Here is a 22,416-nt window from a genome sequence, read left to right on the forward strand (position 1 = left end):
CTCCTAAAAAGCCCTAAGATCTATTAGAGCAAACTTTATTCACATATAATCGAGAGTTGAAAGTGAATGGAGGGTCAAATACTGACCGGACGCTGGCGCAGAGTCCAGTCAGTTTATTTGATCATGGTAGAATCATCTGATGCGACTAGACTCTGAGAGGTGAAGTGACCGAACGCTGAGTCCCAGCGTTCGGTCGACTCCAGTAAGGTTCCAGAGAAGAAAAATCATGACTGGACGCGTCCGGTCACAACTTAAACACTGGAGTTCAGGGAGAACTGACCGGAGTGTCCGGTCAACATGACCGGAGCGTCCGGTCAATATGACTAGAGCGTTTGATCACCTCGTAGAGGCACATAACGATTCATTTTTCAGCCATGGTTATAAATACTTCCTCCATTCGTGTGTGGGGGTACTTTTGCTTATTCCAACAGCTAAGAAACACCATTGAGAGTGCCAAGAAGAGCAAGGTCCTAGTGAGGTAATTGAAATTTGAGAATCCCAAAGAGAGCCCTCATTAGTGAAAGCAAGAGTAGCAAAGTGTGCATCCACCCTTCTCATTAGTCTTGTCGGGGTCAAGTAAGAGTTCGTGCTTGTTACTCTTGGTGATCACCATCACCTAGACAGCTTGGTGGTGATTGGAAACTTGATGATCATCCGACAGAGCTTGTGGATGACCCAACTCAAGTTGTGAGCGATTGTGGGTGATTCACCGTGATGGAGTGTCAAAGAATCAACCCGTAGAGAGTACTTGATCCTTACGCGGATCAAGGGGGAGCTACACCCTTGCACGGGTGCTCCAACGAGAACTAGTGGAGAGTGGCGACTCTCCGATACCTCGGCAAAACATCGCCGCGTTCCTCCTTCTCTCTTTACTTTGTGCATTTACTTTGAGCAATTTAATTCTTGTCATTTACATTCATAGAATTGCCATGTTAGAGTAGGATTGAAATATAGGTTGCTAAACTTTTATGTGGTAGATCAATAGAAACACTTTATAGGCACGAGGGGTTAATTGGGCTAACCGTAGAATTTAATTATTACAAAGAAATTTCGAATTAGCCCAATTCACCCCATCTTGGGCATCTTGATCTTTTCAATTGGTATCAGAGCCTCGTGCTCACGTATTTAGGCTTAATCGGCTAGAGAAAGATGTCTCAAGGGGATGGACCTCCTCCTATCTTTCAGGGGATGATTTTCTATATTGGAAAATTCGCATGGAGGCGTATATAGAAGCTCTAGATGTTGGAATACTTAGAGCCGCCTCACAAGGCTTTCCAAAACCTCGGGATGCTACACACCTACAAGGCGATGAGGTTAATTACGAAAAATGGAACACAAAGGCTCGAAACACCATCTTTAGAGGTCTTTGCAAATATGTGTTCAATCAGGTGAGGAACTACAAAGACGCCCATGCACTATAGTCGGACGTTTGTGCGCTCTATGAGGAAATAAATAGTGAGTGTGAGGAACGCTATCAAAATGGCCGAACTACTCCAAAGGTCCGTTTGGATTAGCTAAACTTTCTATAAGTTATGGTAGCCAGAGGGAGTCAGCTAATGGCTTTCATAAACTGGGCGGTTGGATTGTTTAAAATAAACTATAAGTTGAGGTGTTTGTCTTAGTTAGAGAATTTTTAGCTGCTAATAACACATTTTAGTCAATCTAATCAGAGTACTAACTATTTGCTGGAGATTCAGCTAATAGTAACGTCAGTAAAAAATCTATTAGCTGGTTTGCTTGTTGGCAGCTAACAATTGCTCAATTCGTTCCAAATTATAAGACATTTTAGCTTTTTCTAGATACATTTTTTTTATTTTAATATATATATAGACATAGTATATATCTAAATGTTTGACAAAAACAATGTATCTAAAAAATGTCTTATACTAATTTGGAATGGAGGGAGTAGTTATTTAGATCAACCATATCCTTATTAGTACAAGTCAAATGATTAGTCAAATTAAAACAAAAGGGGATGAAGCAAAAACAGGCGTTGCCTCCTGGTACATACATACTCCCTCAATTTTAAATTACAAATTATAAGATGTTTTGATATTTCTTAATATAATAGTTTTCATTATATATCTAGACATAGTTATGAGCGTGTTTGGAACTACTCCGCAAACTCTACCGTGGAGCAGCTCCACAAAAAACTGGAGTTCGTGGAGCACCGCTTTAGGTGCTCTCATAACTCCACCCTTTTTGCTCGAACAAACTGTGTGGAGCTAAAACCGTTTGGCTAAAAACCGTGGAGCAGAGCTGAAAACGTGGAGCGAAGTAGTCCTAAACACCCCCTATATCTACATGTGTAGTAAAAGTTATGAATTTAGAAAAACCAAAACGTCTCTTAATTTAGAATTGAGTGAGTAGAACATGATTGGCGAAGCTCAGCGGCAGAGAGAGCGCTTAGCATGCACCGTGCATGGAAACTCATTCATCATGCAACGCATGGTGCTCCTACCAAACATGTGATCGCGGCGAGGCATCGGTCAGGTGGACCTAACGATTTCCACATGCAGATTCGGTGGAGGAGGAACGGAGTTGACCATATTCCCAGTGCCAGCGGTGGTCTCGTGGGCGGGGCCCGGAGCCGAGCGGCCCAGAAACGGCCGCACGCACGCTCGCGTCGTCGTCGCACGCAGCCGAGCCAGAGCAGCCGCATGCGTCGCACGGCCGGACCAGTCGGCAGAGGCACTGTTCACGAAAGCAGGCCTTGTTTGTTTGCTCTTTCCGGGGAGAACCAGTACACGCTAGCTAGCTCTTGGCCGCGCGCGACCGTGCCGTGGCTAGCTGCATCACTGGCACACGGAAAAGTGCACGCTGCTGATTGCACGAGCGGGACGACGAACGGTTGTCCAGGACGGCGCGCACGAGACGGTCACGATCTCGACGTGCGGCGCCGCGGACATCGAGCTATGAACCGGAAGTCCGGAGCCGACCGCCGCACGGGCTGGCGCTTGGTCGGAGCCGTGTGCCGTGTCGCCCGCGGACTCACGGCCCGTGCGCGCAATTGCTGCTCGCTGGCTCGCACGCACGCAGGCAGTCAATGCCCAAGAATTGACTGCGCCGCTCGTGCTCTCCGGCTCTGCCCTTTCCATTCCACCCATGCTGGCTCGGCTTCTCTTCTCTTCATGCGATGCGAGCGAGGAGAGAGAGCCCCCCGAGGTGAATATAAATGCTGGGTCGGCGCGTTAATTCCACTCCCCGTCCACTCTCCACTCTCCCTCCCTCCCATTGGCAGCATCCATCACCTCACCACACCTCGCCGGCGCCGCCTGCTGCACGCGCGCTGCCGGGGATGCTGCGGGCGGTGCGGTACCTGCTGGGTTCGCCGGGCGCGAGCGGGTTCGGGTCCAGGTCGACGGCGGAGGAGGTGACCCCGGACCTGGGCGCGACGACGGCCATCATCACGGGTGCCACGTCGGGGATCGGCGCGGAGACGGCGCGCGTGCTGGCGAAGCGCGGAGCCCGCGTGGTGATCCCGGCGCGGAGCGCCAAGGCGGCGGAGGACGTGCGCGCGCGCATCGTGGCCGAGTGCCCCGCCGCCGACATCCTCGTGCTCCCGCTCGACCTCAGCTCGCTCGCGTCCGTGCGCGCCTTCGCCGACAGGTTCCTCGCGCTCGGCCTCCCGCTCCACCTCCTCATGTACGTCGCACGCCGTCGTCCATCCAGTCCCTCTGCTTTCCTTTCCCTTTTCTCCCTCGCGTCACCTACCGCCACACGTCTCTCTGTGGAGTGCGCGGTGCGCCTGCTTGTTCGCTCCATCGACCGATCGTATCGTGCGTTTGTCGCGCCACGGTCACCACACGCATGTATGCGTATGTGATGTGCATGTCTCATGTCTGTGCGTGCAGAAACAATGCCGGCAAGTTCTCGCACGGGCAGCTGGCGCTCTCGGAGGACGGCGTGGAGATGACCTTCGCCACCAACTACCTAGGGCACTTCCTGCTGACGAAGCTGCTGGCGAGGCGGATGGCGGAGACGGCGGCGGCCACGGGCGTGCAAGGCCGCATCGTCAACGTGTCATCCAGCGTGCACGGCTGGTTCGCCGGCGACTGGGCCGAGTACCTGCACCTCGTCACGCGCCGCAAGATGTGAGTCTGTACCTGGCTGGCATGGCTTTGGCTTCTTACAACCTCTGGTAGTAACATTTTGTGTTGTCGTCGTTAACCTGACAACAACCTTTGCATTGTGTTGGCAATGGCATGTGGGCTGGCAGACCCTACGACGCGACGCAGGCGTACGCGGTGTCCAAGCTCGCCAACGTGCTGCACACCAAAGAGCTCGCCGCGCGCCTGCAGGTCTGTCCGTCCGTCCCTCTCGGCTCTCGGTTCCGCCATGGGCATGCATGTGCACGGACTGACTCTGACTGGGTAATGGGGGATGTCATGTTCCTGATGGCCGGGTCGGTCGGTCGGGTTTCGTTTCACCAGGAAATGGGCGCCAACGTGACGGTGAACTGCGTGCACCCGGGCATCGTCAGGACCCGCCTCAACCGCGACCGCGACGGCGTCCTCACCGGTGAGAGAACTGACACCGGACTGCTACATGTACACTGTCAGCTAGCTGACTCGTTCGTCTGAATGACTCTGAATTAAATTTTGTGTGTTGCAGATCTGGTGTTCCTGCTGCTGTCCAAGCTGCTGAAAACGATCCCTCAGGTGATTAATTATTAACGTACCCTCACCAAATCCCTTTAAATTTATTCCCTGCTCCATGTGTTGGGTCCCGTGCACACACGCCACTCTCTCTCTACCTCCAGTAGTGTCGTAGGAGTACTCCTATGTGTTGGTCTGTAGTTATTGCAGCATCCACTATCTACATGGACTGTAATAACCCCACCGCGGTCGCCGTCAGTGGCCTGGTCACCCGGTCAATCCACTGCACTGAAGCCTGAGCTCACCTCCTCCCTCCCACTTGGGTCCAGTTTAGTTCCCTCTCAAAATGCCAAATTTTTCAAGATTTCCCATCACATCGAATCTTTGACGCATGCATGAAGTATTAAATATAAATAAAAAATAAAACTAATTACACAGTTTAGACGAAATTCACGAGACGAATCTTTTAAACCTAATTAAATTATGATTGGACACTAATTACTAAATAACAACGAAAACCGCTATAGTGTCATTTTGCCAAAAAAAAAAAAAATTTCGGCATCTAAACAGGCCCTTGCGCAATGCGCATGCAGGCTGCGGCGACCACGTGCTACGTGGCGGCCCACCCGAGGGTGGCCGGCGTGTCCGGCCGCTACTTCGCCGACTGCAACGAGGCGCTGCCGTCGCCGGCCGCCACCGACCGCCACGAGGCCGCGCGCCTCTGGCGGGTCTCCGAGGCCATCATCGACGGCTGCACCAGCACCGGCCAACCCCAGCAGGACTGCACTACTGCTCCGCTACTAGGATTCCTCCCGGCCCTGGAGCTTCTTCGTCGCCGCGTCGTCGAGCCTGCTGAATGCTGATCCAGTTCCAGCATATCCGTCCTTTTGTTTTCGCCGCTGCGTCTCCATGATGTGAGATGCGTGTACAATACATATACATATCCGATCGATCCCGTCCTAGCAGCATTATAAAAAATATACAGCTTGTAGCATGCTCCTGTCCTGTCCTGTCCTATATACTATACACCATTTGTTTACTCCAAATCCACTCAGTAGCTAGCAGCATCCAACGCTGTAGCAGCAGTAGTTCTGTGTTTGGACTCTGAACATTGACCTGTGCTGCGTACTTGTGTCGATCGGTGCCGGAACAGTGGGCAGCAAGCATGTGCTGTACTCTACGACGTGCGCTTGCTTGCTTTTGTCTGTCCTCCTGCACCAGCAGCAGCAGTCCAGCAGTATATCATCAGCATGGCATCCATCTCCCGTTGGTGTCAGTCAGTGAGATACGCGTGCATGCATCCATCATCCATGATCCATGCATCATGCGCCGCTCCGCTCAGCGCAGCGGCTCTGCTCTTGCTCTGTGTCCATCTCCCATCCACCATCTCCGTCGCGGGGCTCTAGTTTATCCGTTGGTGTCAGCAAAGGTGACATGTCGAGACACGGCGCACGGCCGGCCAGCAGCATCTCTCGCTTGCGTGCAAGTACGAGCTGCTGCTGCTGGTGCACGCATGCACGGGTGGATGAGTTGCCGAATTGTCTTGTTCGATTGGATCCATCGACCAGGACACCACCACGGGCCTCCAGCCTCCTGCTGGGGCGACTTCGGAGTTGTGAAAAAGGAAGAGTGGGTACCGTGAGTGCGAGTGAGAGTGATCCTTCCCTTCCATCTGATTCTGATTCTGAATTTCCGGTCTCACGGGCGATGACCATGACCCCCGTCCCAATCATTGCCAGCATTTGGATCTTGGTCCTTGGATGGGTGCTTCTAGGAACTCGCTTGGCTTTGTGGGATGGGATGAGACAGGGATGGAGCATGCCGCCGCTTGGTGACGACGTCCACTGCAATTCTCTCTTCCTCTTGTGTTTTTGCATGATAATCACACCCTGCCGCACACAAAAAATAAAGGTGGTAATCATGCACTCTGTATCGAGCAGCGATTAGGCGGTCTATCAAATTGACTAAACACCTATGCTTGCATGACACAAGCCTTTTTTGCTAATTATTGAAAGCTACATGTACTATACACAGGTCTGCTCAAACCTAAGCTAAGCGCCACTGCTAACACCACCAGAAATGGACAGCGTAACATATATAGGAGTAGTGTTTTAGGTTCAGCGTGATTATTCTATTTCGAATCTTTTTCTTGCACCACGACGAGTACGACTTGGTGGTACGAATTGCATTTCCCTTACTCCTCAATTTTTTGCATATGTTCAGATAACCCTGTAAACTAAAGTTTGGTTCAATTTACTCCTTCCAACTAATTCAGTTGCTCCAATTTACATCTTAACAAGATTTTTTTTTATTTCTCCACGTACAAGTTATGTTTAAATTTAAAATTTTGTGAGGTGATAAAGACCATCATATTTTGTGTTAAAAAATATATTATGAACTTTTCATTAAATTTCTCAACCTATCAAATTAATAGCGAAAAAATTAAGATGTACTTTTAATTATAAAGTATGATTTACTCTATCACCTTGCAAAATTTGAAATTAAAACTCGAATTGTACGTGGAGAAACAAATAATAACAAATCTTGTTAAACGGTGAACTGAACCAACTAGAATAGTTGGAGGAGTAAATGAAACCAAACATTAGTTTAGGGGTTATATGGATATTGCCAAACATAAGGTGACAAGGGGAGTGATTTGTACTTTTTCCTTGATATATATGGCTTATACTTAACCAAATGTAATATAGATAATATGGGTGTCAGTTGTGCACCCAATTAGTACTGAATATTAATTAGCTACATTTGTCGCAACTCAATCTTTTCTAACTTGAACTAAAAATGTCTATAAAATATGTCATCTTAAATTTAAAATATATTATTAGAAAACTGTTTTTCTTAATGTATGTCCTAGTGTCATTCTTGATTCTTGTGTTGTCAATCTATACAAAATTTCAGATAATGTTCAAAGTTAAAATTTTTGACTTAGGAGTGTTAGTTCATATAAACTGGGGGAGTGGGGGTTAACCTTGCAGTATGAAACCAGAGAGGAGAAATGGAGAATAGAGAAGGAATTCCAATAGAGAATACCTTCTGCAGAGTGGAGACTGGGTGTTATCCAGTAGGTGAGTCTGCCAAGCTGTGCATGGCCCACATCTTCCAGGCCATTACCAACAAAGGCCCAATAGGCAAAAAGAGACCACTGTCCAAAGACGAAACCAAAGAAGGCCTTCTCAGTCGTTTTTTAACGAACCTACCATTAACAACTTGCAGCCCAGACCTGCTGTTGACCTCAAAAATCTGCTTTTATGCCCAAACATATGTCCCTTGCGTGCTTTGCAAAAGTGATGGGGCATGACTTGTGTTTGGCACAGCCACAATACCGGTTTTAGTAGTGAGAGACAGGGAGAGAAAAGGCTGCCAAAAGTCTTCGATGCAAAAGCTGAATATCCAATTTAACAGCAACCTTTGACCTCTCCAATCAGCCGCAATGGAGTAGAATTTTGACTGATCTTGAATGGTGATCATGGTTATCTCTTCCTCTCAAGTGCCAGATGATTGAGCCGCAGTAGTAGTCAAGATGAACCAATAGTCATTCTGGCGGACCCAGAGATTGAGTGGAGCCTGGGCGAAGCTCAAAGAGAGTAGGATTGCGGATAGTTCTAACCCAGAAACTAGGATGTATTCTATGGCTATTAATTAAAGTGCGCGCTAAGTAAAATGGTGATGTAGCATTGAAATTAAGAGAGATAAGAAAATTATTTCTTGTACAATAAACTATGTGTACAAAAGAAATAAGATAGAAAGAGATGTAACATGTGGACAGTAGGAAAGAAAAGAATAAAAATATATTTTAATATAAGCATCCCTTGGGAGTTTTTTTTTTGGTAAAGTTTACATGACTTGTTGATAAGTATGAAAACTATCTTGTAATTTTGAGTTGAAACTATCCTAACAATACGTCATGTTGCTATTCAACTTGCATAGTGAAGTACAACATACACAGTGCAATACTGCTCGAGTGTAAACACCAGCTTTTCACTCTTAATTAATGAGCCTCCGTTCACCAGGCGGGCTTTCTTTTCTGCTACTACTCTAGTACGTATAAAGTACTATTTTGAGTGATTTTGGAACCACTCACTCTGCCCAATAGCCACACAAGCTGCTAGCATCTACTCGCATCTGTTTGGTGTGTGACTGTGTGGCTTTCCGACCTCGGAGACGGGAGACCTCTCAGGCGCAGTCGCAGGGGAGCCCGGGCAGGCGCCCAGGGTCGCCGGGCCCTGAGTCCGCCGGTGGTCATTCGGTCCCCCAGGACAAAAGTTCTAGACTTGACATCACGAACACATACACTCCAAGTTGCAACTGGGGCCTCAAACAAAACATGGCTGCAGTGGTTCACTTTCCATTTGCTTTTGCAATGACATAATGCTATTAGCACATTTTCATCTGAACTGTTCATGATCAGACACTAATCTGAGCCCACTGGCCACTGCAGCCACAATGTTCTTTCGGTAATCAGTAGATGTTTATTGCTCTGCACTGTTAGAGAGAAAGGGCAGATCATGTGGTGTGTCTGCCTGGGGGCTTTTGCAGGATAACAGCGATCAGCTTTGATTTCGAAGGCCACATTCATGGCTTGCCCAGCTGACCTGAAGTTCTCCAACCATCAGCTCATCACATCGTTGCATGTGTAGACATTCATGGCTTGCCCAGCTGACCTGAAGTTCTCCAACCATCCAACGGCTTCAGCTCATCACATCGTTGCATGTGTAGACACAGCTTTAATGCTTCCCATATGCTGGTAGTTTATTAAAGCCGACAAATGCTGTTTCTGCATTTTGTTCACAAAGATAACTGCCAAAGCAACAAGGTCAGCAAACTGGCAAAGCGCATAAAGATCCATGGCGAAAAGAAGAATTCTCTATTAAGACCTTATCCACAAAAACAAGAACGAGTGGCAAACTAGAGCCACACTCATCTTCAAACTAGAGCCTGCTTTGACTTCAAACACAATATACGATTTTATTATCCCGAAAACCAATGAGTTGGATCAAATGCCCCTAACTGATATGTTTCACATTCTCGTACAACCTTTGAATTCCGATCTTCCTAAATACCCTACATTCTTTGTCTTCTATGTTCCCGAAGAGGACTCCCTTTCACCCCTAGCAAGCAAGCTTGAAAGATATCAGTTTTCTTGATTGATTATTAGTAGCCTTTATCTGTGGATGCAGACATGCAGTGGTCTGCAAGCTTTGGTATATTAAAAAAACAGTGTATGTAACACATACCATTACAAGAAAAAAAAACATCCATAACACTCAACGTGTTGAGAAAAATTCCAAGACTTTGAAGATATACCTTTATCAATAGTGTTAGTTGCCAATATTAAAATGTATGTTCAGGGACCATAAATAACAAATCCCTTAGATCACAAAGCGTTCCCAATATATAAATGTATGACTGAAAAGATCTCTCAAATGTACAAAATGATATTCACCTAAACATTTGAAAGGATATGAAAACACAGAAGAATCATGATAGCTTTGTTACCAAGAGAAGTTCATGAATAAAGTTTTTACAGCAGCTTAAGGGCTAACTTTTACTGCCATCCAATCGGTGGATCCATCGTCATTTTGTCTTGTAAACATCAACCTTTGATTGCTTTTCAGGTTCAAATAATCAACCTAAGCACAATAATACAATGACAACGAGATGATTAATCATGCAAAAGCTCTCATGTATCAGGCAACAACTGCTAGACTCTTGATTTGCAATCTTCTGTGCATTTTGGATGCAGTACTGAATTACTGATGAATGAAGTATATAACAAAAGCACAAATTCTGGATTTAACAAAGCTACCAGACCGCTGGTAGTTGGCGGTACTCATGCATTCATAGCTGGTTACTGCAAAATAACTATTTCCAAGGGGAACTGAATTGGCCTTTTTCTCTGAACAAAAATAAAAGAACAGTAAGCTACTGTGATTTGGTAGGATTTTCTGATCTTCTGGCAAATAATGGCAGCGTCCATTTTCTGATCTTCTGGCAAATAATGGCAGCGCCCATTTAGCAGGGAAACAAAAATCTGAATGATATTTGGAGTGTAAATTGAAAATTGTGGGCGGATTCAGTACAATAAAAAGAACCATAACCTATCTTCATTCCTATTTAGCGCCAAAGTCATCATTTTCTCACACTATATCCCCAGCATTACAATTTTCAAAAATAGTGTGTTACTACAATCGTATCACCAAATAGGGAACTTAAAAAATCCAAAAATAAATTCTGAATCCAAACAATTTTTGCAAGATTATATTATTTTGGTTCCTCATGGTAAGGTAAGTCAAAATTTTAGGTTTATCCTCTGGATGAAAATAGTGAACACAGCACTCTTAATATAAACATCATACATGGTAGCACAAAACATGAGAGCAACAATAGGAAAGTGAAAAAAAAGAGGCTGCTTAACCTTTTCTGGATCAAGAACCATAAGGCAAAAGGCATCTACTGGGCCAGCTAATGGATCGAGATGAACGCCCTTAACGTGCTCGTCATCTAGAACTGGAATGCCTGGCTGTGGTCCTAAGTACTGCAATCTCGACTTCACTGAACTTGAAAACCATGCTTTCTCCCTGTGCTGTGAAAGAAGTGACAACCATTGTTTACCACGGATTGAACAGAAAACTCTATTTTACATGAGAATACAACAAGGTAAGCGATAGGGCTATTCGAAGCAGCATATACAAAAATTTTGACAGGTTGTTGAGGTGACAAGAACATATGGTTGAACCTAATAAATGAGCAAAACCCAGGTATGAACTTGAAGTAAAGCTACACTAAGCTAAACTACTAGAAGAACTGGTGGTGTGCTCATAAGCATAACCAGACCAGTGCACTATCTAATAATATCCCACTACATATATTCCCTCCATCCCAAAAAGAATATCATTCTCATTTTTCAAGGAGTCCACAACCTCAAGGTCTCAGGTCTAACCTGGAGTAATACAAGCCTAAGCACATTCTCTAAAAAAAGGTCTAACCTGGAGCTTGGCAGGGTCTATAGTATTTCTATACAGAGCGTAGACAAAATGCAGCAGTGATTAGCTCTAAGGTCTAACCTGGAGCTTGGCAGGGTCTGCACTAGAAGCATCAATCACATCTATGCTGCCACTGATACGGAATTGTTCCCAGCTATCTGTGAAGTACCAACAAATCTGCAGGGTTACACACGAGATCAGGGGCAGTGCTACATCAACTTGCCATCTTGAGTGCTGTAACTGTGACAGTTCTAATGTTCTACACAGCACACCTCACCAAAGGGGCAGCTCTTGATGTCACCAATCTGTTGAATCAATCAAAATTACACATGGAATCAACGAGCAGGGAAACAAAAAAAATGCCAATCAGCGCAGAGCACAGCAACCCACCTTGTTGCTTCGGGCGTCCGTATTAATCTGAATCTTATCACAGTGTTCCTGAAAACCCCTAATCACGAATGGAAACCCCACGTCAAATCAAAACTTGTAAAACAAACTGGAGACAGACTCGAGAGGAAGGGCGCAGAACCACGCGCTCCAGAGTACCTGAACACGACGGTGCGGTTCGCCGGCCTGCCGCCGGCGCCCACCGTGGCCTGAAACGAATCGACAACAGTTGTGAGCAAACCTCGTTTTCCCCAATCCGAAGGTAAGGCAAACAGGCGATCGAAGCGTACGAGTTGGAAGAAGGTGGAGTGCCTGAGGTGGGCGTTGGCGTCCAGCGCTCGCTGGAGCAGCGCCCTCCAGGGGCTGGAAAGCGCCGACGCGGCCGCGCCACCGCCGGCCATCTCCTCGTCGCCGACTCCGCCCCTCACGCCGACGCGCGGCTTTACCAACGCCGGATGGAGAGGGGGAGGCTGGTACAGATTAACGGACCCGATTCGTTAGACTCCGATGTGCCCCACGCGTCAGTGATAGGCAACCTCTGTGGGGCCACAGATCAGTGGCTCAAGCCTACAACAGGTAGCTTAACGCTCGCAGATTAATGTCTGTAATAGTCCTTTCTGCTCGCAGGCTCAAGCGTACAACAGGTAGCTTAATTGCATATGTTCTAACGTCTGAAACTACATCATGTTTTACACATGTGCATTCTGCGTACCCTAAGTTCTTGTTTGGATGCACGTATATCCACTTCAATTCATATGTGTTGGAGTGAATTGGAATGTAATTGAGTTCAATTCCACTCCAATCCACTTCGACACACATGGATTGAGATAAATACATACGTATCCAACCAAAGCCTAAAATGTTCTTCCAATCACGACTCACGAAAGTATCCGCAAATCTACACCAGGAAACAAAAACAAGCCAAGAAGCAGCTGTTGCGTGATTCATCAGATTTCCACCGACCATACGGGCATACGGCCAGATACGCATAGCAGACATGAACAGGTACACCGCTCTGTAGTAGTTTTCTTCGCCCAACTGTTACTGCACTTAACTTTGTGGGATACTACCAACGGTAAGAATGTGCACCGATTAAAAGGATATGGATCTGCGAGTACTGTACTATTCTTCAAACCACTTGAGAGTTTTTGCTTCTGGTCACCTGTCAGTCAGGCAGCAAGCAGAGCGCAGAGCATACATGAGATTTCCAGCCGGGAACAGTGTTTTTCTCTCACATCAAACCAGCAAGCAGTAAATAATCCACGATACGATACGGCCTCCCGAACAGGCTGAGGGTTTCCGGATAGTGACCTGGGAAATGGACGCCATGATCATCCTATCCATATCCTTGCCAAGCAGGGAAGCAGGGCGCATGGAGTTGAAGGAAAGATCCTATCATGTCGAGCATGGCATCAAGTACACCCGAACAGTGGCATACATCGGCATCAGCTTCACAGGACGGGACCAAAGAGGGAAACGAGTGGAGTAGAGCCGTAGAGGGCAACTTCCCTCTTCTCATCTCTTGTGCAGCAGCAGCAGCCAGCAGCTTGCAGTTTGTGCAGTGGATTTCAGGCAGCTGCACAGCTCGTGTGCGTCTTACCACTTGGTTAAAACCGAGAGTCAGCGGCAGCACTGCAGTGGTATGGCGCTGTCACCCCCTCTGGACATGTCAAACCTATAAGATCGATCCACTGGAGTCTGGAGCGGACAGTGGAGTGGAGTGGAGGCAACCCATGGCGACCTGGGTCCTGCGGAGGATAAGGGCCTGTGCGGCTGCATGGCTGCATGGCTGCCTGCTTGTAGTACTACCCTGCATGGCTCTTGACACCTCAAATCGTAACGAGAAACGCGCAAGGACATCTGAGCAGCATGAAAGAAAGCACACGCAAGTTGAACCGGCCCATCACCCGATCACCTCAGGCCATGGCGTCTACTCCTACCTCGGGACAAAAGCTTCCCTTCAGGAGAAGGGGAGAAGATAAAAGATGCCGAGAGGACGCATCAGTTAGTACCAAATACAAATAAAATATTACATTACGCTACAGTGACCTACAGTATTTTCGACGGCGCCGATTCTGTGCAACTAAACATGGCCTCAATTCTGGTCTGGCTCACAAGGGCACGGCCGGGCCTTGTGCCCTTGTCCCCCAAAGGGGTCACGGCATGGGGATCCTCACAGCCACGGGCCCACGGTCATAGCCACAACGCCCCCCCACCCCCCCCCCCCCCCCCCCCCGCGTCCATCGCCTCCCCATCCCCAGCACTGCCACTGGAGCCGCATCATCTGCGGGATAAAACGAGACAGGCCGCAGGACAGCATCGAGATTGATGCTGAAATTTGTTTTACGTTGATGCTTGTTCTACGACTGAAAAGTAGCGAACAGGCTGATGGGCATCGCCGCACTGGCATGGGATGGACCCGTTTTTTTCATCCGGCATGGCCATGGCATGCCATCATCACCTTGTGGGCAACTCCCCTCAGAATCAGCCCTGAGCATACACACGTAAACATGTTTTTTAGCACTGCACTGAGCACGTCCCTACCAACTCACGCATGACTTCAGAGTTTTTACAAGCTATAGTTGAAGAAATAGTTGAACTTCATGTTTGGATAAGCATGAAGTTCGGGTAAGTTTGGCTTTTCTGACAGACCAAAGATTCTGAACTTGAGAGGAAATGAAAATGGACTTGTACAATGCAGTGCGAAAGGTAGTAACTTCTTTTATACAGGCCAAAAAATTATGCAATGTCAACTTCTTGGCAGACGCAGCTCACACCAAAGATGCGGAGGATCTAAAAAAAGGGCATGACAATGCAGGAGTAAAAGGCCAAGATCTGGGGCATGGCCCCCAGCTTTAAACAGACATGGCCATGATCCATGAGCGGGGGTGGGGAGTAGGAGTCCCCCATGCTCCCACACCTAGGCCGCCGGTCCCTGGCGTTAGGAGGAAAACCCATCAGGATCAACTGCACCATCCCTATACAGAAAGGCCTGCACAGAGGTCCCCCACAGCCACCTGACCATGTCCACCACCACAGAGCAAAGCAATGGCGTCTCCAACACAGGAAAATGGAAGCATCAGCTACGCACAGTTCCGCCATAAAGGCAGGCCATGATATGAATGATGGTGATGGCATGTGATGAACAAATGAAATGAATCCAATATGTGCACTCCCCTCCAACTAAATTTTCCTATCCAACAACAGTGAACTCTACTACCTCCCCGCTCGCCTTGTCGACTGTCTTGGATCAGTGCAAGGGGAACTCAAACGGGCAAAAAAATATGTTCATCCATCCACTATATATATTTACTGAGGACCCCCCAAAGGGAGCCAAAACAGAGAAAAGAAACAACATCAAGGCATTGCAATTGCAGCCAGACACCCACTCTTTGCGCAAAGTTTGTTTGGTCTGTGAGGGGATCCATCCTCCCCGGGCCTTTCCACAATGTGCCACCGATGCTGTCGATATCTTGCAGGACCACTGGACTACATACAACTTCTGGTCCACAAGCAATACAGCACAGGTACACAGCCATGTGACTCTTTGTACTGTAATCATAATCTGGACAGGCGTCGCCTTCAGCCAACCAAGTTTATGGAGGCATAAAACTTTTGCAATCGACTTCTCATCTGCCAGTCCTGGGATATCCACTGATCAAGAAATAGTGAAGAGGTGCAAGCCTTGTACCATGTCACACTTGCATAGGTAAACCATAATTCTGGAATGACCTGATGTTTCCATCCCAACCTGCAGTGACTATGACCTGACCCCAAGCATGCGTGGCGGCACTCTGGCAAGAAGTCTTCAGGAACTTATACTGAGATTTACGCAAAGCAGATGATGATGGTGTCACTGAATTAGATGGCAACTGCTCTTCTGGCCATGTCGCTTTTCCCCTTGGTGCCAACTCCGCAAAGAATGCATTACTAAGAGTGAAATTGCCAGATGGCAATTGGTACAAGCTATCACCTTCAAGTGAGTCTTCAGCATTGCCGCATGACGTAGAGTCTTGCAGGTTGTGAAACTCCTCAGAGACCTCTTGCCGTGAAGAAGGGATGTTGCAAGCAAGAGATATAGAACTCTTTGCAGGTGAGGTGTTCCATGGTATTGCAACAGACACATCATTGCAGAAGAAGCGCTCATATGACCATACGGTTTTCACACGGCTTGCGACTGGGGCAATTTGGTTTGCATAATTCCACATATAGATACTAGAGTCGTCGCGAGCAGAAATAATGTGATCTCCATCTGGTGTAAATGCTGCAGGGACTTGACTTGAACTTCGTAATCCTGAGAACAGCACAAAAAAAAGGCATGTTAACTTAATGTGTCAACAATTAATTCAGGAGTAATCTTAGAAGAGCTGTTTAATACCTTTGTAGCTGGAAACGACATGAACCCCATCGAGAATGCGAACTTGTGAGTCACCAGATGTCACCATCAGTTTCTTTGGATCAGATGGGCAATACTGTTTATGCAAGAAATATAAAAGGCTATAAGAATCAGTGGTCATAAAGATACTCTGAATATTCAATATAAGAAAATCAAGGGTATAAGAATGGAGAAGGTCAATAGCTCCATACCTGGAATCCAATTATTCTTTTAAGTGGAGATTTCTTTCTGCCATACAGGGGGACTTGGGACTCCAGCTCTAGATGGTTTTCTGAATTAGAAATTCAATATGCATAAGATTTGGGAAGCATCATACTTCAATCCATTAAACAAATCAGCAGCTAAGGAAATTATGATTCTTATACCCCACAAAAAAAAAGAACGGTTTAACAGCTCTTTACGATTATGCCTTTTCCTAAAGTCATCTGAACAAGTTTACTATTTCCCAAATGCCCAAATATCCTAATCAGTAACTTACTGATATAATATCTAAACATTAAATCTTAATGGTAACAAAAGGGCCGCCAATATAAGGTGTTTCTTGTTTCTTACGTGCAGGACAAGAACTCTTTGGTTATGATTTATGACTATTAAGGGGCCTTATATAGTATTGCCTTACGTTTTATCCAAAAATATCATATAAACTTTTCACCAATGAGTAGCACATTCATATTTCTGGCATTGATACAGGGATATCAGTTTCTAAATAAACAGATTTTAAATTTTATTATAGTTGTTATAGCTTAGCTACAAGAACAAGGGAGATATCCAAAGTTGTACTAATTATCGAGGAATTAAGTTGATGAGCCACACTATGAAGTTATGGGAGAGAGTCATCGAGCAGCGCCTGCGAGGAACGACGCAGATATCAACAAACCAATTTGGTTTCATGCCCGGAAGGTCAACCAAAGAAGCAATCTTCTTAATAAGACAGGTTATGGAGCAGTTTAGAGAACATAAGAAGGACCTCCACTTGGTTTTCATTGACTCGGAGAAGGCTTATGACAAGATACCAAGAAATGTTATGTGGTGGTCTTTGGACAAACATAAAGTCCCATCAAAGTACGTAACCCTCATCAAGGACATGTACAACAATGTTGTGACTAGTGTTCGAACAAACGATGGTAACACAGATTACTTTCTGATTAAATTTGGACTTCATCAAGGGTCAGCCTTAAACCCGTATCTCTTTGCCTTGGTAATGGATGAGGTTACTAGGAACATACAAGGGGATATCCCTTGTTGTATGTTGTTCGCTGATGATGTAGTGTTAGTGGACGAAAGCCAGGCATAAGTAAATAGGAAACTAGAGTTATGGCGGCAGACCCTTGAGTCTAAAGGTTTTAGATTGAGCAGAACTAAAACAGAATACATGAGATGCGACTTTGGCGGAGTTGTATAGGAGGAGGGAGATATGAGTTTGGAAGGTCAAGTGGTGCCTAAGAAGGATATCTTTCGGTATCTGGGATCGATGCTACAGAGGGATGGAGATATTGATGCGGACGTTAGCCATAGAATCAAAGCAGGGTGGTTCAAGTGGCGACAAGCTTCTGGCATTCTCTATGACAAGAGGGTACCACAAAAGCTAAAAGGCAAGTTCTATAGAACGGCGATTAAACCGGCTATGTTGTATGGAGCAGAATGTTGGCCTACAAAGATCAGACATGTTCAACAACTGAGTGTTGTAAAAATGCGTATGTTGCAATGGATTTGCGGTCACACAAGAATGGACCAAGTTCAGAACGATGATATACGTGATCGCCTAGAGGTAACACCAATTGAAGAAAAGCTTATCCAACATCGGTTGAGGTGGTTTGACCATGTCCAAAGGAGACCTCCAGAGGCACCAGTGCATTGTGGAGTCCTAAGCCAAGCTAATAATATGAGGAGAGGTAGAGAAAGACCGAAATTGACATGGGGAGGCAATAAAAAGAGTTTTGAAAGCTTGGGATATACCTAGAGATCTATGTTTGAATAGGAGTACTTGGAAAACAGCTATTTAAATGCCTGAACCATGACTTGGGACTCTTGGTGGGTTTCAACTCTAGCCTACCCCAACTTGCCTGGGACTGAAAGGCTATGTTGTTGTTGTTATAGCTTAGCATTTAAAAAAAAAAAAATGCCTTGAACGCTAATATCTTTCCAGTTGGATGAAACTGCAACATGGCTGCTACATATATGAGAGACCGAGACAATATACAACAACAACAACATAGCCTTTCAGTCCCAAGCAAGTTGGGGTAGGCTAGACCGAGACAATATATGTAGCAAATTAGCAAATAGTCCGTCCATCACTATCTCATAACGAGACGAATTATAAGATATTACCATCATTGGCAAATTGCATATGCAACTTTAGTGTCCACATGAAAGCAAATGATATTGACATATTAACAAACAAATGCTGTAGCTGTTTGAAGCTACTTCTCTACAAACATTAGCTTCCTAATGATCACAAAGTGCACAAACATCTAGTATCTTGAACAGAATAACAAATGATCACCTGATGCGTCATAGTAACGGCAGTTTCCTGTTATTGTCCCAACCACTGCACCCTGAAAGGAACAAGCACAAGTATGAACTATTAACATTCAGGAGCATAAAAAACCAATTGGTAAAATTTGATCATCGCAAAGGTATTCGGATGAACCTTTCCATCAGGACGGTAACAAACTGCAGTAATTATCTCTTTGCTGTCAACCCAGTCCACGACTAGGCATCTAGGAACATCCCAAATACGTACCATCCCATCAATGCAACCACTGATGAAATAATTGTCATTGGTAGGTTTAAACTGAATGCATGTCACTGCATAGTAGAAACAACCAATATGTCAGCATCAGACGGTAAAAAGGCAAACAGTGTCATCAAGCAGTAAACAGGGAAGGGAAGATGGTTTACCATAGTTATTATGGGAGAAAACCTTCAGACAGCTATCACACCCAATCTTCCATAATCGAACAGTTTTGTCCATGGACGCAGAAAGCAATTCCTGCATAAACAAAGCAAGCAGAAGTTAGATGACCAAAACAGGCGCAGGCCATGGGTATATGGACACACACCGTACCGTTTAAGTTCAACTCACCCTATTTTTTGACCATGAAAGATCCAAGATGACATCATGATGCCCACGGAATTCATGCACAGGATCCTCGGATAGCGCAAAGGTCCGGTGAGGAATCACAACACAAGCTGGATCTGTGGCCCCCTTTGAACTCTTGCTGTGCTTGCCCTTACCCCCTTCGCACGAATTGATGGGAGCCAATTCAGAGTTTTCATTGACAGTGAAGAACACACATGAAGGATCATCCTCAATAAAATCACGGTCATCAGGCCTCTTGCCTTCCACCACCCGCCAAACGCGAACAACCCCATCCTCACCTCCAGTAGCCAGAAACTGGCCATCAGAGCTGAACTTCATGGTCACAATAGCACCTTCATGTGCCTTGATGACTTGGCCCTTGTACACTGCAGATAATTCCTTTGACCGCTTCTTGTATGGTCTCACCTTGACCCTATCAACCTTCCTAGAGCAACTCCGGGAAGAAGCGGAGGATGTCGAATTGACCTCATCGTCTTCCTCTGCGTCCGCATCAACAACACAAACACCAATGCCCAACCTTCGTAGCCACCCAAGCCGCCGCCGCCGCTGCCTCCTCCTTCTCCTCATCACAGTCTTCTCCGGGGTGGAGGGTTCGTCGGAGTCGTCCACCCTCCGCATCAGCTCACGGATGAAGGGTGATGAGCCGAAGGTCTGCTCGAATTCTGCAGCTGTTACTGTCCGGTTGGAGCGCCTCTCCCTAAGGCTCCGGAAGCTCCCATCCTTTCCCATCTCGTCGACCACGAACACTGTGCCATCGTCCAGGTTCTTGAACACGCACTCCAACATCTCTTCCGTGGCAGCGCCGTCGTTGCAGGAGGCTGTCGGCTCACCTCCCCTACTCGCAAAGGTAGGGGCGGCAGAGAATAACTCGGCGCTGGGGCTTGCCGGTAGGATTTCTTCGCTGGCCTCAGGCTTCGAGCAGGTCTCCTCGCCGGGCCGCGCGGCGTAGGGGCTCGGATCCAAGAGGCCCAAGGACTTGACGAACCTCTGGCGGCGCTCGTGGACGCTGCCCGGGTCCCTGACCCAGACCTCGAGCAGCTGCTGGGCGAAGAGCCACCCGCCGTCGTCGTGGCGGCCGGAACTCGACGGCGACGACGAGACGGACGCCGGCGACAGAACCTCCCTCGAGTCAAAGAACTCTTCTCGCTCCTCTCCGGCGCCCAAGAAGCGCGCCATGGACACGTACCCGCACCCGGCCGGTCGGTCCCCACGTCACCGCGCCGGTGTCCTGGAGCCCAAGGACTGGAGGCAGCGCTCCGTCCGCATCAAGGGAGGGGGGCTCTGGGCTCTGGCCGGCGACGGGGGCAAGCGGATCTCGCGGTTCTTGGATCTCGGGAGAGTCGCGTGCGTGCGCCCCCCGCTTATGGCGCGCCCACTGCGGCTGGCGTCCTCCCCCTTTCTCTCCGCCCCTTGCTTCTCTCTGTCTCTCTGTCTCTCCTTGGGGGGTGGATGATGATGTACCCAGTTGGGTTTCGGGGGTTCTCGCAACTCTCAAGAAGGGAACCAACCAACAACAACAAAAAGCTAATGAGTGGTGAAGAGTAATAAAAAGCAGAGGAGGACGAGGCGGACGGGGGAGAGAGAGGCGGGGCCGATGGCGGATGGGTGATGGTGGGATGGATGGGGACCGTGATCTCTGGGATCGATTGGGGGCAGGAGGATTTGGAGGCTCGCCAGGGACAGGGAGGGGAGGCAAAGCCGCGACGAGAGCCGAGTAAGAGCAAGGCTAATAATACATTCGGTTTGCTGGTTATAAGGTTTCTTGCAGTCTTTTTTTAGCCCACTTATATAGTAGTTAGCTTTTTACAGTTAATATATGGCCCACTTGTCTCTCTCATAGACTTTCTTGGTTCTTGTGCCCAAGCCGGCTGTAAGCTTACAGCCCGCTTCTCCTCTCTCTCCTCCCCTCTCTCTTTCACCTCAGCATTTAGTCGGCTTACAGTCTACTATTATACTTGCTCTAAGACGACTGAAATTGCTCGCCATTTTATTTGAGCCCACTAAAATTTTTGAAAGCGTGCGCGTGTCGTGACGCTAAACTTTCTCCTCTTAAACGTCATTCCATCCACTTGGGTCGTTTTTTCACCGTATGACTGCCCTAACGCATGGATCCAGTGAAGATGTCCAAAATACCCCTTTTTGCTTATTCAACATGTCCATCCTCTTCCCCAAATGCAGTGACACGTGCACTCTAACTATACTTGGCCATGCAGCACGAGGCACGACGGCACGACACGAAGCACGAAAAAAAGCCCGACACGAACCTGGCACGGCCCGATGAAACTCGGGCCCGGGCTGGCCCGGCCCGCTGCTCAGGCCGTGCTTGGGCCGACCCCCAAGCCCGTGGGCCAGCACGGCCCGGCACGAGAAAGAGAGGGAGGCCCGACAGCGGCCCGAGGCAGCCAGCCCATCATCAACCCACGTCGACGCCCTGACGCCCCACGGGGCCACGGCCCACGCTCGGCCAGTCGGCCCCTCCCCCCTCCGGCCCTCCCTTCATATATAACTGGGGCACGCCGACGGGCGACGGTCGCCCCCTCTCCTCACAACCCTAATCGGCTAATCCATTTGACATTTCGACTCCACCCGCTGACGCGCCGCGCAGCGCCCACACCGCTCTCGCCTTGGCCGCACCGCCGTCTCCTCAGCGTCCGACCTTATCGACTCCGGTGACCTTGATCTGCCTTCCGTCGTCGGCCAGCCTTTCCCTTCTCCTCCCTGATCTCCTTCCTCTCCCCATCTCCCTTCCCCTCTTGATGATATGTGAGTTCGTGTTCTTGTCAGTGTCATCCCTCCTCCGCCGCTCGCCGTCCTTGCTAACGGTCTATCGTCTTCTCTACGGGGGTCGTCGTCTTCTCCGGCACCGAGCTCCGGTTGCGCAGGTAAACCCTAACCCTAACCCTAGCATCTTCTTTCTTGATCTGATTATGT

At 47.6% G+C, this 22,416-nt stretch overlaps 3 protein-coding genes across 8 annotated transcripts; 1 reads left to right on the forward strand and 2 right to left on the reverse strand.

The window, feature by feature from the left end:
* The first annotated feature begins 3,059 nt into the window (after window positions 1-3,059).
* On the forward strand, window positions 3,060-5,611 carry LOC136509377 (short-chain dehydrogenase TIC 32 B, chloroplastic-like). The gene is made up of 6 exons (XM_066504198.1): window positions 3,060-3,645; window positions 3,855-4,094; window positions 4,220-4,301; window positions 4,434-4,521; window positions 4,615-4,661; window positions 5,192-5,611. The coding sequence occupies exons 1-6, from the start codon at window positions 3,176-3,178 to the stop codon at window positions 5,459-5,461; spliced, it is 1,197 nt and encodes a 398-aa protein (XP_066360295.1). The 5' UTR covers window positions 3,060-3,175; the 3' UTR covers window positions 5,462-5,611.
* A 2,783-nt stretch (window positions 5,612-8,394) lies between these two features.
* LOC136509347 (pyridoxine/pyridoxamine 5'-phosphate oxidase 2-like) lies at window positions 8,395-12,568 on the reverse strand. 6 transcript variants are annotated; one of them, XM_066504181.1, is made up of 8 exons: window positions 12,277-12,547; window positions 12,146-12,195; window positions 11,990-12,047; window positions 11,872-11,904; window positions 11,681-11,776; window positions 11,032-11,199; window positions 10,160-10,246; window positions 8,395-9,413 (listed from the first exon to the last, which is right to left on the reverse strand). In XM_066504181.1, exons 1-8 carry the CDS (start codon window positions 12,385-12,387, stop codon window positions 9,402-9,404), a joined length of 615 nt encoding a protein of 204 aa, XP_066360278.1. In that variant the 5' UTR covers window positions 12,388-12,547; the 3' UTR covers window positions 8,395-9,401. The 6 variants fall into 6 exon arrangements, 5 of the variants coding, with proteins under 5 accessions (XP_066360278.1, XP_066360275.1, XP_066360282.1 ...); XM_066504178.1 differs by having other exon boundaries at window positions 10,113-10,246; window positions 12,277-12,546; XR_010772320.1 differs by having other exon boundaries at window positions 10,160-11,199; window positions 12,277-12,553.
* Window positions 12,569-15,057: 2,489 nt separating this feature from the next.
* Window positions 15,058-21,181, reverse strand: LOC136450544 (uncharacterized). The gene is made up of 7 exons (XM_066451033.1): window positions 19,468-21,181; window positions 19,284-19,374; window positions 19,033-19,190; window positions 18,886-18,937; window positions 16,574-16,653; window positions 16,365-16,458; window positions 15,058-16,280 (listed from the first exon to the last, which is right to left on the reverse strand). The coding sequence occupies exons 1-7, from the start codon at window positions 20,659-20,661 to the stop codon at window positions 15,682-15,684; spliced, it is 2,268 nt and encodes a 755-aa protein (XP_066307130.1). The 5' UTR covers window positions 20,662-21,181; the 3' UTR covers window positions 15,058-15,681.
* Window positions 21,182-22,416: the final 1,235 nt, after the last annotated feature.

This window comes from Miscanthus floridulus, chromosome 1, assembly GCF_019320115.1.
Source record: "Miscanthus floridulus cultivar M001 chromosome 1, ASM1932011v1, whole genome shotgun sequence".
NCBI lineage: Eukaryota > Viridiplantae > Streptophyta > Magnoliopsida > Poales > Poaceae > Miscanthus > Miscanthus floridulus.

Coding starts and splice junctions, on each gene's coding strand:
- LOC136450544 (XM_066451033.1), bottom strand. CDS start 20,661: ATGGCGCGCTTCTTGGGCGCCGGAGAGGAGCGAGAAGAGTTCTTTGAC. Junction 19,191..19,283: donor TTTCTCCCATAATAACTATG/GTAAACCATCTT, acceptor TCTACTATGCAG/TGACATGCATTCAGTTTAAA. Junction 18,938..19,032: donor GTTACCGTCCTGATGGAAAG/GTTCATCCGAAT, acceptor TGTTCCTTTCAG/GGTGCAGTGGTTGGGACAAT.
- LOC136509377 (XM_066504198.1), top strand. CDS start 3,176: ATGCTGGGTCGGCGCGTTAATTCCACTCCCCGTCCACTCTCCACTCTC. Junction 3,646..3,854: donor CTCCCGCTCCACCTCCTCAT/GTACGTCGCACG, acceptor CTGTGCGTGCAG/AAACAATGCCGGCAAGTTCT. Junction 4,095..4,219: donor CTCGTCACGCGCCGCAAGAT/GTGAGTCTGTAC, acceptor GTGGGCTGGCAG/ACCCTACGACGCGACGCAGG.
- LOC136509347 (XM_066504192.1), bottom strand. CDS start 12,387: ATGGCCGGCGGTGGCGCGGCCGCGTCGGCGCTTTCCAGCCCCTGGAGG. Junction 11,905..11,989: donor CGGACGCCCGAAGCAACAAG/GTGGGTTGCTGT, acceptor TTGATTCAACAG/ATTGGTGACATCAAGAGCTG. Junction 11,777..11,871: donor AGAGCTGCCCCTTTGGTGAG/GTGTGCTGTGTA, acceptor GTAACCCTGCAG/ATTTGTTGGTACTTCACAGA.